The 20,833-nt window shown below is 55.6% G+C and overlaps 1 protein-coding gene across 2 annotated transcripts in view; it reads right to left on the bottom strand.

Annotated features, from left to right (window-relative positions):
• LOC133360907 (protein phosphatase 1L-like) overlaps positions 1 to 20,061 on the bottom strand; it is a 108,306-nt gene extending 88,245 nt beyond the window's left edge. Inside the window, exons 1-4 of one of the 2 annotated variants that reach the window (XR_009757317.1) lie at positions 19,405 to 20,061; positions 14,812 to 14,989; positions 13,856 to 14,017; positions 2,830 to 6,999 (exon numbers count right to left, since the gene is read on the bottom strand). Coding sequence is in view for 1 of the 2 variants with exons in the window: in XM_061579788.1 (XP_061435772.1) it covers positions 6,605 to 6,999; positions 13,856 to 14,017; positions 14,812 to 14,989; positions 19,405 to 19,962 (1,293 nt within the window). In the remaining variant the exon portion in view is untranslated. Of the gene's footprint in view, positions 1 to 6; positions 7,000 to 13,855; positions 14,018 to 14,811; positions 14,990 to 19,404 lie in introns of those variants that run through there. The other variant, XM_061579788.1, reaches the window with a different exon arrangement.
• Between the last annotated feature and the right edge of the window lie 772 nt (positions 20,062 to 20,833).

Below are 20,833 nucleotides of genomic sequence, written 5' to 3'. Positions count from 1 at the left end.
TCTGCCTGTGATTGGACGGAATGAGTCACGGTGAGGCTTAGTCATCAGTCACTTCCTGGTTGTAACTCTGTCTGTGATTGGACGAAACGGGTCACGGTGAGGCTTAGTATCACTTCCTGGTTGTAACTCTGTCTGTGATTGGACGGAACGAGTCACGGTGAGGCTTAGTCATCAGTCACTTCCTGGTTGTAACTCTGCCTGTGATTGGACGAAACGGGTCACGGTGAGGCTTAGTCATCAGTCACTTCCTGGTTGTAACTTTGCCTGTGATTGGACGAAACGGGTCACGGTGAGGCTTAGTCATCAGTCACTTCCTGGTTGTAACTCTGCCTGTGATTGGTCGGAACGAGTCACGGTGAGGCTTAGTCATCAGTCACTTCCTGGTTGTAACTCTGCCTGTGATTGGACGAAACGAGTCACGGTGAGGCTTAGTCACCAGTCACTTCCTGGTTGTAACTCTGCCTGTGATTGGACGAAACGGGTCACGGTGAGGCTTAGTCATAAGTCACTTCCTGGTTGTAACTCTGCCTGTGATTGGATGAAACGGGTCACGGTGAGGCTGAGTCATCAGCTACTTCCTGGTTGTAACTCTGCCTGTGATTGGATGAAATGGGTCACGGTGAGGCTTAGTCATCAGCTACTTCCTGGTTGTAACTCTGCCTGTGATTGGACGGAATGAGTCACGGTGAGGCTTAGTCATCAGCCACTTCCTGGTTGTAACTCTGCCTGTGATTGGACGAAACGGGTCACGGTGAGGCTTAGTCATCAGCCACTTCCTGGTTGTAACTCTGCCTGTGATTGGACGGAACGAGTCACGGTGAGGCTTAGTCATCAGCCACTTCCTGGTTGTAACTCTGCCTGTGATTGGACGAAACGGGTCACGGTGAGGCTTAGTCATCAGTCACTTCCTGGTTGTAACTCTGCCTGTGATTGGACGGAACGAGTCACGGTGAGGCTTAGTCATCAGCCACTTCCTGGTTGTAACTCTGCCTGTGATTGGACGAAATGAGTCACGGTGTAGCTTAGTCATCCGTCACTTACTGGTTGTAACTCTGTCTGTGATTGGACGGAACGAGTCACGGTGAGACTTAGTCATCAGTCACTTCCTGGTTGTAACTCTGTCTGTGATTGGACGGAACGGGTCACGGTGACGCTTAGTTATCAGTCACTTCCTGGTTGTAACTCTGTCTGTGATTGGACAGAATGAGTCACGGTGAGGCTTAGTCATCAGTCACTTCCTGGTTGTAACTCTGCCTGTGATTGGACGGAACGTGTCACGGTGAGGCTTAGTCATCGGTCACTTCCTGGTTGTAACTCTGCCTGTGATTGGACGGAACGAGTCATGGTGAGGCTTAGTCATCAGCCACTTCCTGGTTGTAACTCTGCCTGTGATTGGACGGAACGAGTCATGGTGAGGCTTAGTCATCAGCCACTTCCTGGTTGTAACTCTGCCTGTGATTGGACGTAACGAGTCACGGTGAGGCTTAGTCATCAATCACTTCCTGGTTGTAACTCTGCCTGTGATTGGACGTAACGAGTCACGGTAAGGCTTCGTCATCAGCCACTTCCTGGTTGTAACTCTGCCTGTGATTGGTCGAAACGAGTCACGGTGAGGCTTAGTCATCGGTCACTTCCTGGTTGTAACTCTGCCTGTGATTGGACGGAATGAGTCACGGTGAGGCTTAGTCATCAATCACTTCCTGGTTGTAACTCTGCCTGTGATTGGACGTAACGAGTCACGGTGAGGCTTCGTCATCACTTCCTGGTTGTAACTCTGCCTGTGATTGGACGCAACGAGTCACGGTGAGGCTTAGTCATCAATCACTTCCTGGTTGTAACTCTGCCTGTGATTGGACGTAACGAGTCACGGTGAGGCTTCGTCATCAGTCACTTCCTGGTTGTAACTCTGCCTGTGATTGGACGAAACGGGTCACGGTGAGGCTTAGTCATCAGTCACTTCCTGGTTGTAACTCTGCCTGTGATTGGACGGAATGAGTCACGGTGAGGCTTAGTCATCAGTCACTTCCTGGTTGTAACTCTGCCTGTGATTGGACGGAACGGGTCACGGTGAAGCTTAGTCATCAGCCACTTCCTGGTTGTAACTCTGTCTGTGATTGGATGGAACGAGTCACGGTGAGGCTTAGTCATCAGTCACTTCCTGGTTGTAACTCTGCCTGTGATTGGACGGAACGAGTCACGGTGAGGCTTAGTTATCAGCCACTTCCTGGTTGTAACTCTGCCTGTGATTGGACGGAATGAGTCACGGTGAGGCTTAGTCATCAGCCACTTCCTGGTTGTAACTCTGCCTGTGATTGGACGAAACGGGTCACGGTGAGGCTTAGTCATTAGTCACTTCCTGGTTGTAACTCTGCCTGTGACTGGACGAAATGAGTCACGGTGAGGCTTTGTCATCAGTCACTTCCTGGTTGTAACTCTGCCTGTGATTGGTCGGAACGAGTCACGGTGAGGCTTAGTCATCGGTCACTTCCTGGTTGTAACTCTGCCTGTGATTGGACGAAATTAGTAACTCAACTTCCCGCTGGAGTTGCGCTCATATCTCTGATCAACTCTACGAGAGCCACCGTGAACCTCCCGACCCTCCACAGCATTGCACGGACGAGACACGCGGAGCTCACGCGAGTCTCTAACGGCGACACGACTTCCCGCGAGAGTTACAGAATCTTATCGGATCGACTCTACGACAGCCATCGTGAAGACAACCCACAAGGTTACAGAAGACGGGCCACACGGAGCTCACCAGAGGTCGCAACCGGGTACCCGATACCCGTACCCTACCCGATACCCGGCTACCCGTCCCCGGCCGGGTACGGGTACCCGTTTGCGACCCTGGTGCGGCCGGGTACGGGTAGGCCGTGAGTCACTGGTGAGTCACCGTTTGTCACTCATTTCGGGTAGGGTACGGGTAGGCCGTGAGTCACTGGTGAGTAACCGTTTGTCACTCATTTCGGGTAGGGTACGGGTAGACCGTCACTGGTGAGTCATCGTTTGTCACTCATTTCGGGTAGGGTACGGGTACGGGTAGGCCGTGAGTCACTGGTGAGTAACCGTTTGTCACTCATTTCGGGTAGGGTACGGGTACGGGTAGACCGTGAGTCACTGGTGAGTAACCGTTTGTCACTCATTTCGGGTAGGGTACGGGTAGACCGTGAGTCACTGGTGAGTAACCGTTTGTCACTCATTTCGGGTAGGGTACGGGTAGACCGTGAGTCACTGGTGAGTCATCGTTTGTCACTCATTTCGGGTAGGGTACGGGTAGGGAACGGGTACCCGTACCCGGCCGGGTACGGGTACCCGTTTGCGACCCTGGTGCGGCCGGGTACGGGTAAGGAATCAAAACCCGTTTGCGACCTCTGGAGCTCACGCATTAACCCTGCGGTCAACGCGTCCGGCCTCCTCCAGCGGCAAGTCCCCGTCAGCGACACAACTTCCTGCGAGAGTTTCAATCTTGATAATTGTTTTTTTACCCTTCTATCTGGCAACAAAACTGACACCTTTTTACAAGGACTCATGTTTGCATAGACCACAATACCTGCAGTCGTAATGCAAACAAAAAACACAACTCTGATAATGTATGCACACAGGTATTGTGGTCTATGCAAACATGACTCCTCGTAAAAAAGGTGTCAGTTTTGTTGCCAGATAGAAGGGTAAAAAAACAATTATCATATTTTTTACTGGCAAATGAGGTTCCAATGGAGTTTCAATCTTATCGGATCGACTTTACGAGAGCCACCGTGACCCTCCCCCCACCACGTACACCTCGTGCTCTCTTTTAGCCCCCCCCCTCCCAATACGTTCCATTCATTGGCTACCACATTCTGACAAGCTCCACCCCCCCTCCTCCCCCTTAACTTGTATTTAAGAACTTGTATCTTGGGATGTTGGCTACCAACAACAAGGCAACTCCTATGACTAATTGGGAATGGGACGCAAGCGTAGGATTGATCACCCTGTCGCTGGCCGCCTTTGGGGAGGGTGTATAGTATGAAAGGCCGAAACACCCTAGGAACCAAAGGGTCACTACTGACGATGCGCTCCCCAAATTTCACCAGGCTCACTGTTCGTGAACTCGTGGAAGTGCTTGCACAAAGGATAGTAACATCTCATCCTGTGTTCTTTGGAATCTGAATTTGGAATTTTTGCCTCACTTGATACAGCAAATCTGGCTGTGATGGTCCCACCTGATGACGAAGACTTGTGTTGCCTCCGAAACGTCGTGATTTTTATTATTTTACTGTTATTAATTTGAATTACATTTTTTACCCACGTGACTTTACCGAAAAAACTAAGAGTATATCTCCCCCACCACGTTACAGATGGACGTCCGTCCGTCCGTCCGTACGTCTGTCCGTCCGGTGCATGAGAACCCTTCAGCCTGAGCTGAAAAGCGTCTCACGGGAGGTCAGAGGTCGCAAACGGGTTTTGATTCCTTACCCGTACCCATACCCGGCCGCACCAGGGTCGCAATTGGGTACCCGTACCCGGCCATACCCGTACCCTACCCGTACTCGGCCGGGTATCGGGTATGGTACGGGTATCGGGTACCCGATTGCGACCTCTGGGATGAAGCCATGTTGCAGGCGCGGGTGGGTTGATTCTAGGAACTTGAATTGTGAGAAGAGACAAGACGTTGGGAAATGAGTGACAAACGGTGACTCACCAGTGACTCACGGCCTACCCGTACCCGGCCGCACGAGGGTCGCAAACGGGTACCCGTACCCGGCTGGGTACGGGTAGCTGGGTATCGGGTAGGGTACGGGTATCGGGTACCCGGTTTCGACCTCTGCGGGAGGCCCAAATACACAGAGTTTTTTTGTTTTGTTTTGCACGTGCTCATCAACATCAACAACAATAACAACAATATAAACCGGTGGCTCTTACCCTGTACTGCAGCCTTTGCACCCCTTTGGTTTCTCACTCGTTATATATTTTTCAACAATCTTAATAACTTACGCAGGGTTTGATGGAACAAAGTCGTAACGTGACGTGCAGCCCGTGGGTTAATTCGTGTTTTTGATGATTCACCGTCGAAAAAAATCCGGGCAAAGTCTCGCTCGCCTCCAGAGAGGGCTTCATGCACCCCCAGGGCGTGATGCACCGCAGGTTAAGAACCACTGGTGTAGTGTATAGTGTAGTGTATAGTAGTGTAGTGTATAGTGTAGTGTATAGTGTAGTGTATAGTAGTGTAGTGTATAGTGTAGTGTATAGTGTAGTGTATAGTAGTATAGTGTGTAGTGTAGTGTATAGTGTAGTGTATAGTAGTGTAGTATATAGTGTATAGTGTAGTGTATAGTGTATGGTAGTGTAGTGCATAGTGTAGTGTGTAGTGTATAGTAGTGTAGTGTATAGTGTATAGTAGTGTAGTGTATAGTAGTGTACTAGTATAGTGTATAATAGTGTAGTAGTATAGTGTATAGTAGTGTAGTGTATAGTAGTGTAGTGTATAGTGTAGTATGTAGTGTAGTGTAGTGTGTAGTGTAGTGTATAGTGTAGTGTAGTGTATAGTGTAATGTATTGTATAGTGTAGTGTATAGCGTATTATTGACAATCATTAAAACAATACAAACAACACCAAAACCACTTTTAAACGACCGGCGTCTCTGTGTGATGAGTCTATGATGAGTCTATGGGTCTCTGTGTGATGAGTCTATGATGAGTCTGTGGGTCTCTGTGTCATGAGTCTGTGGGTCTCTGTGTGATGAGTCTGTGGGTCTCTGTGTGACGAGTCTATGGGTCTCTGTGTGATGAGTCTGTGGGTCTCTGTGTGATGAGTCTGTGGGTCTCTGTGTGATGAGTCTGTGGGTCTCTGTGTGATGAGTCTATGGGTCTCTGTGTGATGAGTCTATGGGTCTCTGCGTGATGAGTCTATGGGTCTCTGTGTGATGAGTCTATGGGTCTATGTGTGACGAGTCTATGGGTCTCTGCGTGATGAGTCTATGGGTCTCTGTGTGATGAGTCTATGGGTCTCTGTGTGACGAGTCTATGGGTTTCTGTGTGATGAGTCTGTGGGTCTCTGTGTGATGAGTCTATGGGTCTCTGTGTGATGAGTCTATGGGTCTCTGTGTGATGACGTGCATCATCACGTGCGTGCAAGTGATGAACAACCACAATATCGCGATGACCTCTTGACCCTGATCCCACCCTGACCCTCGGCCGTTCCGGATGTCGCCGATTGGCCCGTGTCCCGCTCAGCGGTCCGTCCATCCCCCCGGATGACCCCTCCCCGTGAACCCCGGCGTGGGGCAGAGGGGGGGGGGGAACGGGGTGTGAATCCACAACATCGGGATGACCTCTCGACCCCAAAAATCACCTTCACCTCGGCAGTTCCGAAGGTCGCCGACCGTCCATCGAACCTCCTCCGTGAGTAGCCTCCCGGTTGACCCTCCTGCCCCGTGAACCCCGGTGGGGTCAGGGGGTCGAGAGGGGGGGTGGGGGGGGGTACCGGGGTGCCAATCTACAACATCGGGATGACCTCTCAACCCCAAAAACCACCTTCACTTAGACGCTTCCGAAGGTCGCCGACCGTCCACCGAACTCCCTCCGTGGGTAGCCCCCCGATTGACCCCCCCCCCTGCCCCGCCCTTCAATCTCGGCCGCCCCGGTCCACCCTCACCACCAGCACGGCCACGTTGTCCCGGCTGCCCCTGCGGAAGGCCTCGGCCGCCAGCCTCCCGGCGCCCATCAGCGGCCCGCCGGCGTGTCTCCGCGCCAGGTCCACCGCCTCCTGGCTGCTCACGGCGTCCCAGAGGCCGTCGGATGCGAGCAACAGAAAGAGCGGCGGCCCTCCCGGTGGGCCTCCCGGTGGGCCTCCCGGTGGGCCTCCCGGTGGCCCCCCCGGTGGGCCTCCCAGGGCCACGGTGGCCACGTCGGCACGCGCCGTGATCACCCCGAGGCGCTTGAGACGAGCGTCGCCCAGAGCCCGCGACATCGCCAGTTCGCCCTGCACACGCCACACGCCACTCAGGCGGATGAAGCCGCCTGGCACGGGGGGGGGTGGGGGTGGTGGGGGGGAGGGGGGGGTGGTGGGGGTGGGGGGGGAGGTGGGGGGGGTGGGGGGGCACAGGGTGGGGGTGGGAGGGGTGAGCGTGCGGTGGAGGTGAACTATCCAACAAACGTTGCTCAAGCGGGTGAAGTCGCCAGGCACGGGGGGGGGAAGTGAGGGGGGAGTGGGGGGGGGTGAGGGGGTTGGGTTGGTGGGGGGGTTAGGCTGGTGGGGTTGGGTTGGTGGGGGGGGTTAGGCTGGTGGGGGGGGTTAGGGGGGCAGGAGGGTGGGGGGGTTGGGTTGGTGGGGGGGTTGGGTTGGTGGGGAGGGGTTAGGCTGGTGGGGGTTGGGTTGGTGGGGGGGGTTAGGCTGGTGGGGGGGGTTAGGGGGGCAGGAGGGTGGGGGGGTTGGGTTGGTGGGGGGGTTGAGTTGGTGGGGGGGGGTTAGGCTAGTGGGGGGGGGGTTAGGCTGGTGGGGGGATTAGGGGGGCAGGAGGGTGGGGTTAGTGGGGGGGGGTTGGGGGGGCGGGAGGGTGGGGGTTGGGGGGGTGTGGGGGGTTTGGAGGTGTGGTTCACTATCCACGGTGGAGGGGTTTTTATTTGTTGAGGCTTTCATGTCGTGAATATAAAATGTGTCGTGAAACCCGCCTTTGTTGTCTAGACTGGGTGCGGCTGATGTAAAGGTGCGTGTAAATGGGACTGAGCCTTTTGTTATGTAGAGGTGGTGCGGCACATATCCAAATGGCCCTTGGCAGAGAACAAGTATAACCCGTAAAAACAAAGTTTTTCACTCTAAATCCTTTATATGCGTGGCGGCCAGAGTCCTCTCGTCCTCTGGCTTGAGATGGCTGCCACCTATGGGTCGGATGATTGCCTGCCACCATTAAGCAATTGGTAATTAAATATAATATTTTTGTCCTAAAAAGTGTATAATTTTGGAATTTTTTTCACGAACATTAATTGTCACGCACAACGAGTCTGTGTGGAAAATGTCAGCTTGATTGGATCACGGGAAGTGGGGTAAAAAACAACCGAAAGATTTGCACGGTCGTAAGCGCGCAAGCAAGCAAGTGAACTTAATATAAAGAATTTAAAAACTTAACTCGTAAAAACAAAGTTTTTCACTATAAATCCTTTATATGCGTGGCATCGGTTTTATTTTATTATTCATTTCTGTTTTTCTTGAGTAAGAGTTTCATTTTTATCACATTGGTATTTTAAATTAAATATGAAAAAAAAAAATTTCTAAAAAGTGTAAAATTTTGGAAATTTCTTTTCACGAACATTAATTGTCACGCACAACGAGTCTGTGTGCAAAATGTCAGCTCGATTGGATCACGGGAAGTGGGTTAAAAAACGACCGAAAGATTTGCACGGTCGTAAGCAAGCAAGCGAACTTAATATAAAGGATTTAAAAAGGTTCCCCTACACCTGCTACTACATCGCTACTGGCGGCACGTCACGGCTACTGGAATTGTAAATGTTGCAGCCGCGGGTTTAACTCTCCAGCACACAGCAAGAGGTGTGTGTGTGCGCTGTACGAGCTACGGATTGGGCACGTTCTGTTTACGTGACCCAAACTCCCTTCCCGATCGGCTGTGTTGGGTGGTGGCGGGTTCAACGACACAACATGATGGATATTGGCCATGAAAGACTACCTCCTGCTACGTGTTGACTACCTCGCCTGGTACGCAGGAGGTCGTGGGTTCGCTCCCGACCCTGACGACGCCTGCTGCTGTATGTTTGGAGTTTGCGTGTCTCTCTCTCATCATCACTCACCCACTCACACTCACTCACTCACACTCACTCACGCTCACTCACTCACACTCAATCACCCACTCACGCTCACTCACCCACTCACGCTCACTCACCCACTCACGCTCACTTACTCATTACGCTCACCCTCACCCACTCACACTCACCCACTCACACTAACTCACTCACCCACTCACACTCACTCACCCACCATTCACACTCACTCACTCACCCACTCACACTCACTCACCCACTCACACTAACTCACTCACCCACTCACACTCACTCACCCACTCATACTAACTCACTCACCCACTCACACTCACTCATCCACTCACACTAACTCACTCACTCACTCACCCACTCACACTCACTCACCCACTCACACTAACTCACTCACCCACTCACACTCACTCACCCACTCACACTCACTCACTCACCCACTCACACTCACTCACCCACTCACACTCACTCACTCACTCACCCACGCACACTCACTCATCCACTCACACTAACTCACTCAACCACTCACACTCACTCACCCACTCACACTCACTCACTCACACCACTCACTCACGCACCCACCCACCCACTCACTCACTCACACTCACTATTCACCCATCATCACCCACTCACTCACCCACTCACTCACCCACTCACTCACTCACCCACTCACACTCACCCACTCACACTCACCCACTCACACTGACTCACTCACCCACTCACACTCACTCACTCACCACTCACTCACTCACCACTCACACTCACTCACTCACCCACTCACTCACGCACCCACCCACTCACACTCACTCACTCACTCACCCACTCACGCTCACTCACACTCACTCACCCACTCACGCTCACTCACACTCACTCACCCACTCACGCTCACTCACCCACACTCACTCACCCATTTACCAACTCACACTCACCACTCACACTCACTCACTCACCCACACTCACCTACTCACACTCACTCACCTGCCATTCACACTCACTCACCCACACTCACTCACTCACTCACTCACCCACTCACCCACCATCACACTCACTCCCTCACTCACCCACTCACTCCACTCACCCACTCACACTCACTCACCCACTCACTCATTCACCCACTCACTCACACCACACTCACACTCACTCACTCACTCACTCACCCACTCACACTCACTCACCCACCCACTCACACTCACCCACCCACTCACACTCACTCACCCACTCACGTTCACCTACCCACTCACTCACCCACTCACACCACTCACTCACGCACCCACTCACTAATTCACCCACTCACTCACCCACTCAATCACCCACTCACTCACTCACCCACTCACACTCACCCACTCACACTCACTCACTCACACTCACTCACTCACCCACTCACACTCACTCACTCACTCACTCCCACTCACTCACGCACCCACCCACTCACACTCACTCACTCACTCACCCACTCACGCTCACTCACACTCACTCACCCACTCACGCTCACTCACCCACACTCACTCACCCATTTACCAACTCACACTCACCCACTCACACTCACTCACTCACCCACACTCACTCACCTACTCACACTCACTCACCTGCCATTCACACTCACTCACCCACACTCACTCACTCACTCACCCACTCACTCACGCACCCACCCACTCACACTCACTCACTCACTCACCCACTCACGCTCACTCACACTCACTCACCCACTCACGCTCACTCACCCACACTCACTCACCCATTTCCAACTCACACTCACCCCACTCACACTCACTCACTCACTCACCCACACTCACTCACCTACTCACACTCACTCACCTGCCATTCACCTCACTCCACCACACTCACTCACTCACTCACCCACTCACCCACTCACCCACCATTCACACTCACTCACTCACTCACCCCACTCACTCACTACACCCACTCACACTCACTCACCCACTCACTCATTCACCCACTCACTCACCCACACTCACACTCACTCACTCACTCACCCCACTCACACTCACTCACCCACCCACTCACACTCACTCACCCACTCACGTTCACCTACCCACTCACTCACCCACTCACACACTCACTCACTCACTCACTCACACCACTCACTCACGCACCCACCCACCCACTCACTCACACTCACTCATTCACCCCACTCACTCACCCACTCACTCACCCACTCACTCACTCACCCACTCACACTCACCCACTCACACTCACTCACTCACACTCACTCACTCACCCACTCACACTCACTCACTCACTCACCCACTCACTCACGCACCCACTCACACTCACTCACTCACCCACTCACACTCACTCACTCACCCACTCACTCACTCACTCACCCACTCACACTCACTCACTCACCCACTCACTCACGCACCCACCCACTCACACTCACTCACTCACTCACCCACTCACGCTCACTCACACTCACTCACCCACTCACGCTCACTCACACTCACTCACCCACTCACGCTCACTCACCCACACTCACTCACCCATTTACCAACTCACACTCACCCACTCACACTCACTCACTCACCCACACTCACCTACTCACACTCACTCACCTGCCATTCACACTCACTCACCCACACTCACTCACTCACTCACCACCCACTCACCCACCATTCACACTCACTCACTCACTCACCACTCACTCACTCACCCACTCACACTCACTCACCCACTCACTCATTCACCCACTCACTCATCCCACACTCACATCACTCACTCACTCACCCACTCACACTCACTCACCCACCCACTCACACTCACTCACCCACTCACACTCACTCACCCACCCACTCACACTCACTCACCCACTCACGTTCACCTACCCCACTCACTCACCCACTCACACCACTCACTCACGCACCCACTCACTAATTCACCCACTCACTCACCCACTCAATCACCCACTCACTCACTCACCCACTCACACTCACCCACTCACACTCACTCACTCACACTCACTCACTCACCCACTCACACTCACTCACTCACTCACCCACTCACTCACGCACCCACCCACTCACACTCACTCACTCACCTCACCCACTCACGCTCACTCACACTCACTCACCCACTCACGCTCACTCACCCACACTCACTCACCCATTTACCAACTCACACTCACCCACTCACACTCACTCACTCACCCACACTCACTCACCTACTCACACTCACTCACCTGCCATTCACACTCACTCACCCACACTCACTCACTCACTCACCCACTCACTCACGCACCCACCCACTCACACTCACTCACTCACTCACCCACTCACGCTCACTCACACTCACTCACCCACTCACGCTCACTCACCCACACTCACTCACCCATTTACCAACTCACACTCACCCACTCACACTCACTCACTCACTCACCCACACTCACTCACCTACTCACACTCACTCACCTGCCATTCACACTCACTCACCCACACTCACTCACTCACTCACCCACTCACCCACTCACCCACCATTCACACTCACTCACTCACTCACCCACTCACTCACTCACCCACTCACACTCACTCACCCACTCACTCATTCACCCACTCACTCACCCACACTCACACTCACTCACTCACTCACTCACCCACTCACACTCACTCACCCACCCACTCACACTCACTCACCCACTCACGTTCACCTACCCACTCACTCACCCACTCACACACTCACTCACTCACTCACTCACACCACTCACTCACGCACCCACCCACCCACCCACTCACTCACACTCACTCATTCACCCACTCACTCACCCACTCACTCACCCACTCACTCACTCACCCACTCACACTCACCCACTCACACTCACTCACTCACACTCACTCACTCACCCACTCACACTCACTCACTCACTCACCCACTCACTCACGCACCCACCCACTCACACTCACTCACTCACTCACCCACTCACGCTCACTCACACTCACTCACCCACTCACGCTCACTCACCCACACTCACTCACCCATTTACCAACTCACACTCACCCACTCACACTCACTCACTCACCCACACTCACTCACCTACTCACACTCACTCACCTGCCATTCACACTCACTCACCCACACTCACTCACTCACTCACCCACTCACCCACTCACCCACCATTAACACTCACTCACTCACTCACCCACTCACTCACTCACCAACTCACACTCACTCACCCACTCACTCATTCACCCACTCACTCACACTCACTCACTCACTCACCCACTCACACTCACTCACCCACCCACTCACACTCACTCACCCACTCACGTTCACCTACCCACTCACTCACCCACTCACACACTCACTCACTCACCCACTCACACACTCACTCACTCACTCACCCACTCACTCACCCACTCACACCCACTCACTCACTCACTCACTCACTCTCACTCACCCACTCACCCACCCACTCACCCACTCACACCCACTCACTCACCCACTCACTCACTCAGCCACTCACTCACTCAGCCACCCACCCACTCACTCACTCACCCACTCACTCATTCACTCACACTAACTCACTCACTCTCACTCACACTCTCTCACCCACTCACTCACCCACTCACTCACCCACTCACACTCACCCACTCACACTCACCCACTCACTCACCCACTGACTCACTCACTCACACTCACTCACTCACTCACCCACCCACCCACTCACTCACTCACCCACTCACTCATTCACTCACACTAACTCACTCACTCTCATTCATACTCACTCACCCACTCACTCACTCACACTCACTCACTCACTCACGCTCACACCACTCACCAGTCACTCACCCACTCACTCACCCACTCATCCACCCACTCACTCACCCACTCACTCACTCACACTCACTCACTCACTCACCCACCCACCCACTCACCCACTCACTCACCCACTCACTATGCTCACCCACTCACCCACTCACACCCACTCACCCACTCACTCACCCACTCACCCACTCACTCACCCACTCACTCACTCACTCACCCACTCACCCACCCACCCACTCACCCACTCACTCACCCACTCACACTCACTCACCCACTCACACTCACCCACCCACCCACTCACGCTCACCCTCACGCTCACCGGCGCGCTGTATGCGTCTGCGCTCAGCGGGGAGGTACGGCTTGTGCTCCGTGGTGAGCGGCACCGCACGGCCATCCCCGTCGCTCACCACGGCCCTCGAGTCTCCCACACTCGCCACGGTGAGCGAGTCGCCGCTCACCACCGCCAGCACACACGTCGACCCTGTGGTGAGCGGGGGGGGGGGGGGGGCGGTGGTGAGCGGGGTGGGTGAGTGAGGTGGGTGAGCGGAGTGGGTGAGGGGGTGGTGAGTGAGGGGGGTGGGTGGGTGAGCGGGGTGGGTGAGCGGGGTGGGTGAGTGGGGTGGGTGAGCGGGGGGGGGGGGCGGTGGTGAGGTGGGTGGGTGAGCGGGGGTGGGTGGTGAGTGGGGCAGGTGAGGGGGGTGGGTGAGCGGGGTGGGTGAGTGAGGTGGGTGAGGGGGGTGGGTGAGGGGGTGGTGAGTGAGGGGGGTGGGTAGGTGAGCGGGGTGGGTGAGCGGGGTGGGTGAGTGGGGTGGGTGAGCGGGGGGGGGGGGGCGGTGGTGAGGGGGGTGGGTGAGCGGGGGGGGCGGTGGTGAGGTGGGTGGGTGAGCGGGGTGGGTGAGTGGGATGGGTGGTGAGGGGGGTGGGTGAGTGGGGTGGGTGAGTGGGGGGGGGGGGGCGGTGGTGAGGGGGGTGGGTGAGCGGGGGGGGCGGTGGTGAGGGGGGTGGGTGAGTGGGGTGGGTGAGCGGGGTGGGTGAGCGGAGTCGGCGAGCGGGGTGGGTGAGGGGGGTGAGCGTGTGTCTGGGTGAGCGAGCGTGTGGTGAGCGAGTGAGTGCGTGTGTGTTGAGAGCGTGAGGGTGAGCGTGAGGGTGAGCGAGCGTGGTGTGTGTGTTGAGAGCGTGTTGGTGAACGTGTGTGGTGAGCGTGTGAGGGTGAGCGCGTGTGGGTGAGCGAGCGTGTGAGGGTGAGCGTGGCGCGTGGTGGTTGACAGCCTTCACCAGACTCGTCCCCGCCGATGTCGTCCAGGTGACGCAGCAAGGCCTCGTCCGTGGCGAGGATCTCTCGCGCCACCAGCGCCCGCAGCGCCGCCCCGTCGTCCTGCCGGCCCGGCGGGGACGACGCCAGAGTCGCCCGCAGCCTCCGCGGCAACGTCCGCGACACGAAGTCGACCGCGGCCTGAGACGGGGCGTGCGGGGAAGGGGAGAATGGAACAAAAATAGAATAGTGATGATAAGTAAGAAGCTTTTTCGATTGAAAGCTTTGGTGACTGCAGGGGTTCATCTTCACACACAGACACACACAGACACACACACACACACAGACACACACACACAGACACACAAACACACACACATAAACACACACACACAGACACACACACACGGCCCCACAGACAGACACACACACACGGCCCCACAGACACACACTGACACACACACAGACACACAGACACACAGACACACGGCCCCACAGATAGACACACACACACAGACACACAGACACACACACACACAGACACAACAACAACAACAACAACCGCCATTCGCCACTAAGTGGCGGTGACGTCACCACGATGCTTGTGCCAGGCCAAGTGCACCTTGAGGCCACGTGAAGTGTCGAAAGCCCGCTGGCAGGAGGTCACGGGGCAGACCCAGGTGCCACTGGTCGACTGACCGAGATGACCGAGATGACTGGCTGATGCACCACCTGTGCCCCCTACTGTGCCAACTTGCTGTGCTTTAGCCACCCGGCGCTCCGCTCGTTGTTGTGAGCGTCGCTCCTCCGCCCTCCGTTGTTGTTGGAGGGCGACTGCCTCCAACTGCCCAGTAGCGTCCTTCACGAGCCTCCTCCACTGAGGCCGATCTTGACACCGCTGGTACCAGTCATCGGCAAGTCCACTCAGCTCCACGTCCTCCTGTACCACATCACTCCATCTCTTCTCCAGCCCGTGCCGCGCCCGTCTAGCCCCCTCGATCCGGCCGAACAAAAGCTGTTTAGGCATGCGGTGGCTGGGCATGCGGGCTACATGACCCAGCCAACGCAGCCTTGCCTGCCGGAGGAGCTCACTGATGGGACTTTGCCCAGATCTTTCAAGGATTTGTGAGCTCCTCACACAATCCAGCCTGGTTAAACCCAGGATGGATCGTAGGCAGGCCAGCCTAAATGTTTCCAACCGGCGAAGATGCTCCACCAGGGGGGTCCACGTCTCGCAAGCGTAGAGAAGGGAGGGAATGACCGTGGCCGAGAAGACCTGAAGCTTCGTGCGGAGCGACAGACCAGGTAGCTTCCACACAGCGTTACGCAACCGATGAAAAGATATTGCCGCTCGACTGATTCGGAGTGAGACCTCTGCTGATAGACTGGAGCCGGTCATAAGCATACTGCCCAGGTATGGGAAACTCTCCACTCTCTCCACAACTGCCCCATCACCAATTGGGAGTTGTGGGGGTGGAGTGTCCGATGGTACAAAATACCCAGGCAGGTGCTTGGTTTTGGTGGGGCTGATGGTAAGGCCCCACCTCTTAGTGGCACGCTCCAGTCTCAGCAGCAGCGCCTCCAACTCCTCTTCTGAATGAGCAGCTATTACCAAATCATCGGCATACATAACGTGGTTGACCAATAGGGAGCCATCCCTTGATCGCACCCGGGCGTCGATCAGCCTCCCATTATATCTGTACCAAACGGAAATTCCCCCGGTACAGCTATTGAAGGCTTCACGAACTACGCGGTCAAAATAGATGTTAAATAATGTGGGAGCCAGAGGACATCCCTGTCGCACCCCAAGGTGTACAGGGAAAGGCTCCGACTCCCGGCCACGTAGTTTTACCCGGGCCCGCTCACCATCATGAAGGTCCTTAATGATCGTGAGCAGAGGGTCAGGGACTCCGAAAGCACGAAGAACAACCCAGAGTCCAGTCCTACTGATGGTATCATAGGCCTTGACCAGGTCAATAAAGCAGAGATGTAGGTCTTTTTGGAATTCCCTACACCTCTGCTGTAGCAGACGGACAGAAAATATGGCATCTGTGCAGGACCGCCCTTTCCTGAAACCGCATTGGGGCTCCGCAAGCCCCTCCTCAGCGTGCCTAGCAAGGCGATGTTGAATAATCCTTGCCAGGACCTTACCCGGCACACTGAGGAGTGAGATGCCCCTGTAGTTGTTACAGTCTGTGCGGTCCCCCTTCTTAAAGAGGGGGACCACCAGGGCATCCTTCCAGTCCTGCGGAACCCGTCCAGTGGTCCAGACTGTTGTTATGATGTCATATAGGGCAGTCTGTGCACAAACGCCACCCTCCCTCAGCATTTCGCTTGGGAGATCATCTCTGCCCGGTGCCTTCCCTGGTCTCAGACTCCGGATCGCCCTCAGTACTTCCTCAACAGCTGGAACCTCAGCCAGCCACTCACAGGGGGTGACCTCTTCCAATATTTGAGGCACCGCAGCCTCAGCAGGGTTATCCCCACTTTGTGCCATGATGTTTTCCTGGCTGAGAGAATTTCCCTCCCCCAGGACCTCACAGAAATGCTCAGAAAATCTGCAAACCTGTTCCTGGGGGTCGGAGATTGGATCACCGTTTTTTCCTCTAATGATGGTAATAGGTGTGGCGCTGCAGGTTACTTTTTTGATGGAGTTAAATAGTGATTTGTGATCACGGGCCACTGAGGCAGACTCCATCTCCTCAGCAACCCGCGACCACCACCCATCCTTACAACGCCTTACGGCTCTCCGAACTTCCGAGCGAAGGCTGCGGTAAACCTCCTCATTCTCTGACGTGGGATGCTGTAGGCGATGAGAGTGGGCCTGTCGCTTTTTCTCAATTAACCTGAACACCTCCTCTGTCAGCCAGGGTTTCTGGGGAGGTCTGGACCGCGTACCCAAAGCAGCCATTGCAGCTGCATGAGTCACAGTCTTAAACCTCGCCCATTTACCCTCGACATCAGGTGGAGTGGGGGACGATGCCAACCCCAGCTGCAAGCGATGATGAAATTCTCGCTTGCAACTTTCATCAGCTAACTGAGACCAGGCCACTTTTGGTTGGAATGGGATCCTGGGTGTACACCCACCACCGGAGTGGAAGAAAGGCAGGCGCATCTTACAGATGACTAGTCGATGGTCAGAGGACAGATCAGCTCCACGGTAGGTCCTGGTGTCAAGGACATGGGTTCGCATCCGCTGGTCCGTCACTATGTAGTCCAGCAGATGTTCTTGCTTGGACCCGGCATGTATCCATGATGTTGTGTGGATGCGCCGATGCCGGAAGAGCGTGTTGGTAATTACAAGCCCATGGGCTGCACAAAAATCTAGCAGCCTCCTACCGTTATTATTGAGCTGATCTGGCCCATGCCTTCCAATCACTCCAGACCAGGTGTCAGCATCATGACCAACTCGGGCATTGAAGTCACCCAACAAGATGACTCTGTCCCGAGTGGCCACTTTAGCCAGCACCTGTGACAGGAGGTCATAGAAAGCGTCTGACTCATCGGCTTTGCTTGCATCCCTCCACGGATGTTCGTCTTCGGTGGGGGCATAAGTAACCACGACCACCACTCCTCGCCTCTGGTTGATGGGAAGGCGAGCCCAAAGTATCCTGGGGCTTACAGCTTCCCACACCTCACCGCCACGCTCCCACGCCCCCTTCATTCTTTTGTTCAGAAGAAGAGCCACACCCTGTTGTTTGGCAGTCTCCTGCCCCGAGTAGAGGACTGTCCACCCCTCATGGTGGCAGGAGCCAGAACCGGTCCACCGGACCTCCTGAATGCCACAGAGATCCAGGCGGTACCGGTCCAGCTCCCGACAGAGGAGTGGCAGCCTCTCCTCCGCAGTGAGCGTTCGAACATTCCACGTGGCCATCCGCAATGGTTTTTTGTTGTTTCTGGAGGAGCCCCGAGGGTGAAAATTCAATCTCCTGGCTCCGCCAAATGGGGTTTGGCCAGGAGACGTCATAAAAGCCTGACCCCCCGGGGCCTCCGGCACAAGCTTATTTGTTACAGGTTTATGTTTAATTCGTGGTTTAGTGGTAATGAATTGAAGGTGGAGGGGTTACCAGCCCCTCACACCCGTCCAGAGCCCCCGTTTAGCCACTGTGGTGGTCACAGACGCCATGAGGGGAGAGGCCAATGGGCATTGGCCCTCCCCCCACAGCAATGTCCACGACAGTGTTGCCCGTCCGGCACCGCGAGGAGGTAGGAGGTTGTTTTGCCGGATTAACACAGACACACACACAGACGCACACACATACACAGACACACACACACTGACACAACAACAACAACCGCCATTCGCCACTAAGTGGCGGTGACGTCACGACGCTTGTGCCAGGCCAAGTGCACCTTGAGGCCACGTGAAGTGTCGAACGCCCGCTGGCAGGAGGTCACGGGGCAGACCCAGCAGGTGCCATGGGTCGACTGACCGAGATGACACACAGACACACACACACACACAGACACACACACAGACACACACAGCCCCAGACACAGCCCCACACACAGACACACACACACACACAGACACACACACACAGACACACACACACAGACACACACACACAGACACACACACAGCCCCACAGACACACACACACGCACGTACACACCTCTCCCCCGTGGCCGTCAAAGAGGCCGTAGATCCTGTGGGTGCTGTTCATGTCCTCATCGTCCTCCTCATCGTCACGGCCATCGTCCTCATCACTTCCTCGTCCACCACCGCCGTCACCGTCATCTTCGCCGTAATCTCCTCCTGCACCGTAGCCGCCACCACCGTAGCCGCCACCACCGTAGCCGCCACCACCGTAGCCGCCGGGCGTGCCGTAGACGCGCGAGCCGATGGTGAAGCGGTCTTCCATGGAGGGCCGGTGGCCTCGGATGGCAAATCCGGCCGCGCGCCCCCTCGCCACAGACCAGACGGGGCCCGGGTCAGACTCCCGGCCGCGGCCGTGGTGGTGGCCGTGGTGGTGGTGGCCGCTCAGCGCCAGCAGGAACGACGACAGCGCCGACGACGAGGAGGAGGAGGTGGAGGAGGTGGTGGAGGAGGAGGTGGAGGTGAGGGTGAGCCACACGGCGGCAAGGAGGAGGGGAAGGGCGAGCGCCGTGACGAGGCAGCGGCGAGACACGCGGACAACGCGGCGGCACCACGGGGGCGGTGGTGGTGGCATCGCTGTGGTGGTGGTGTGGTGGTGGTGGTGGTGGGTGAGTGGGATGGTGAGATGGTAGGTGGTTGAGATGGTGGGTGGGTGAAATGGTGGGTGAAATGGTGGGTGGGTGGGTGGGTGGGTGGGTGAGTGAGTGGGTGGGTGAGTGGGTGGGTGAGTGGGTGGGTGAGTGGGTGAGTGGGTGAGATGGTGGGTGAGTGCGTGAGTGAGATGGTGAGTGGTTGAGTGAATGAGTGGGTGAGTGGGTGAGTGAGTGAGATGGTGGGTGAGTGAGTGGGTGAGTGAGTGGGTGAGTGAGTGGGTGGGTGAGTGCGTGGGTGGGTGGATGAGTGAGTGGTTGAGTGGGTGAGTGGGTGGGTGGGTGGGTGAGTGGGTGAGTGAGTGGTTGAGTGAGTGGGTGGGTGAGTGGGTGGGTGAGTGGGTGAGATGGTGGGTGAGTGAGTGCGTGAGTGAGATGGTGAGTGAGTGGTTGAGTGAATGAGTGGGTGAGTGGGTGAGTGAGTGAGATGGTGGGTGAGATGGTGGGTGAGTGAGTGCGTGAGTGAGATGGTGAGTGAGTGGTTGAGTGAGTGAGTGGGTGAGTGGGTGAGTGAGTGAGTGAGATGGTGGGTGAGATGGTGGGTGAGTGAGTGCGTGAGTGAGATGGTGAGTGAGTGGTTGAGTGAGTAAGTGGGTGAGTGGGTGAGTGGGTGAGATGGTGGGTGAGTAAGTGGGTGGCTGGATGGGTGAATGGGTGAGATGGTGGGTGAGATGGTGGGTGAGTGAGTGGGTGGGTGAGATGGTGGGTTGGTCAGTGGGTGGGTGAGTAGGTGGCTGGATGGGTGAATGGGTGAGATGGTGGGTGAGATGGTGGGTGAGTGAGTGGGTGGGTGAG

The sequence above is a fragment of the Lethenteron reissneri genome, chromosome 70 (assembly GCF_015708825.2).
Source record: "Lethenteron reissneri isolate LAM-NWPU_2019-01 chromosome 70, ASM1570882v1, whole genome shotgun sequence".
NCBI classification, from domain to species: domain Eukaryota; kingdom Metazoa; phylum Chordata; class Hyperoartia; order Petromyzontiformes; family Petromyzontidae; genus Lethenteron; species Lethenteron reissneri.
The sequence above is the reverse complement of the archived record's forward strand: the minus strand, read 5'-3'. Positions and strand labels throughout refer to the sequence as shown.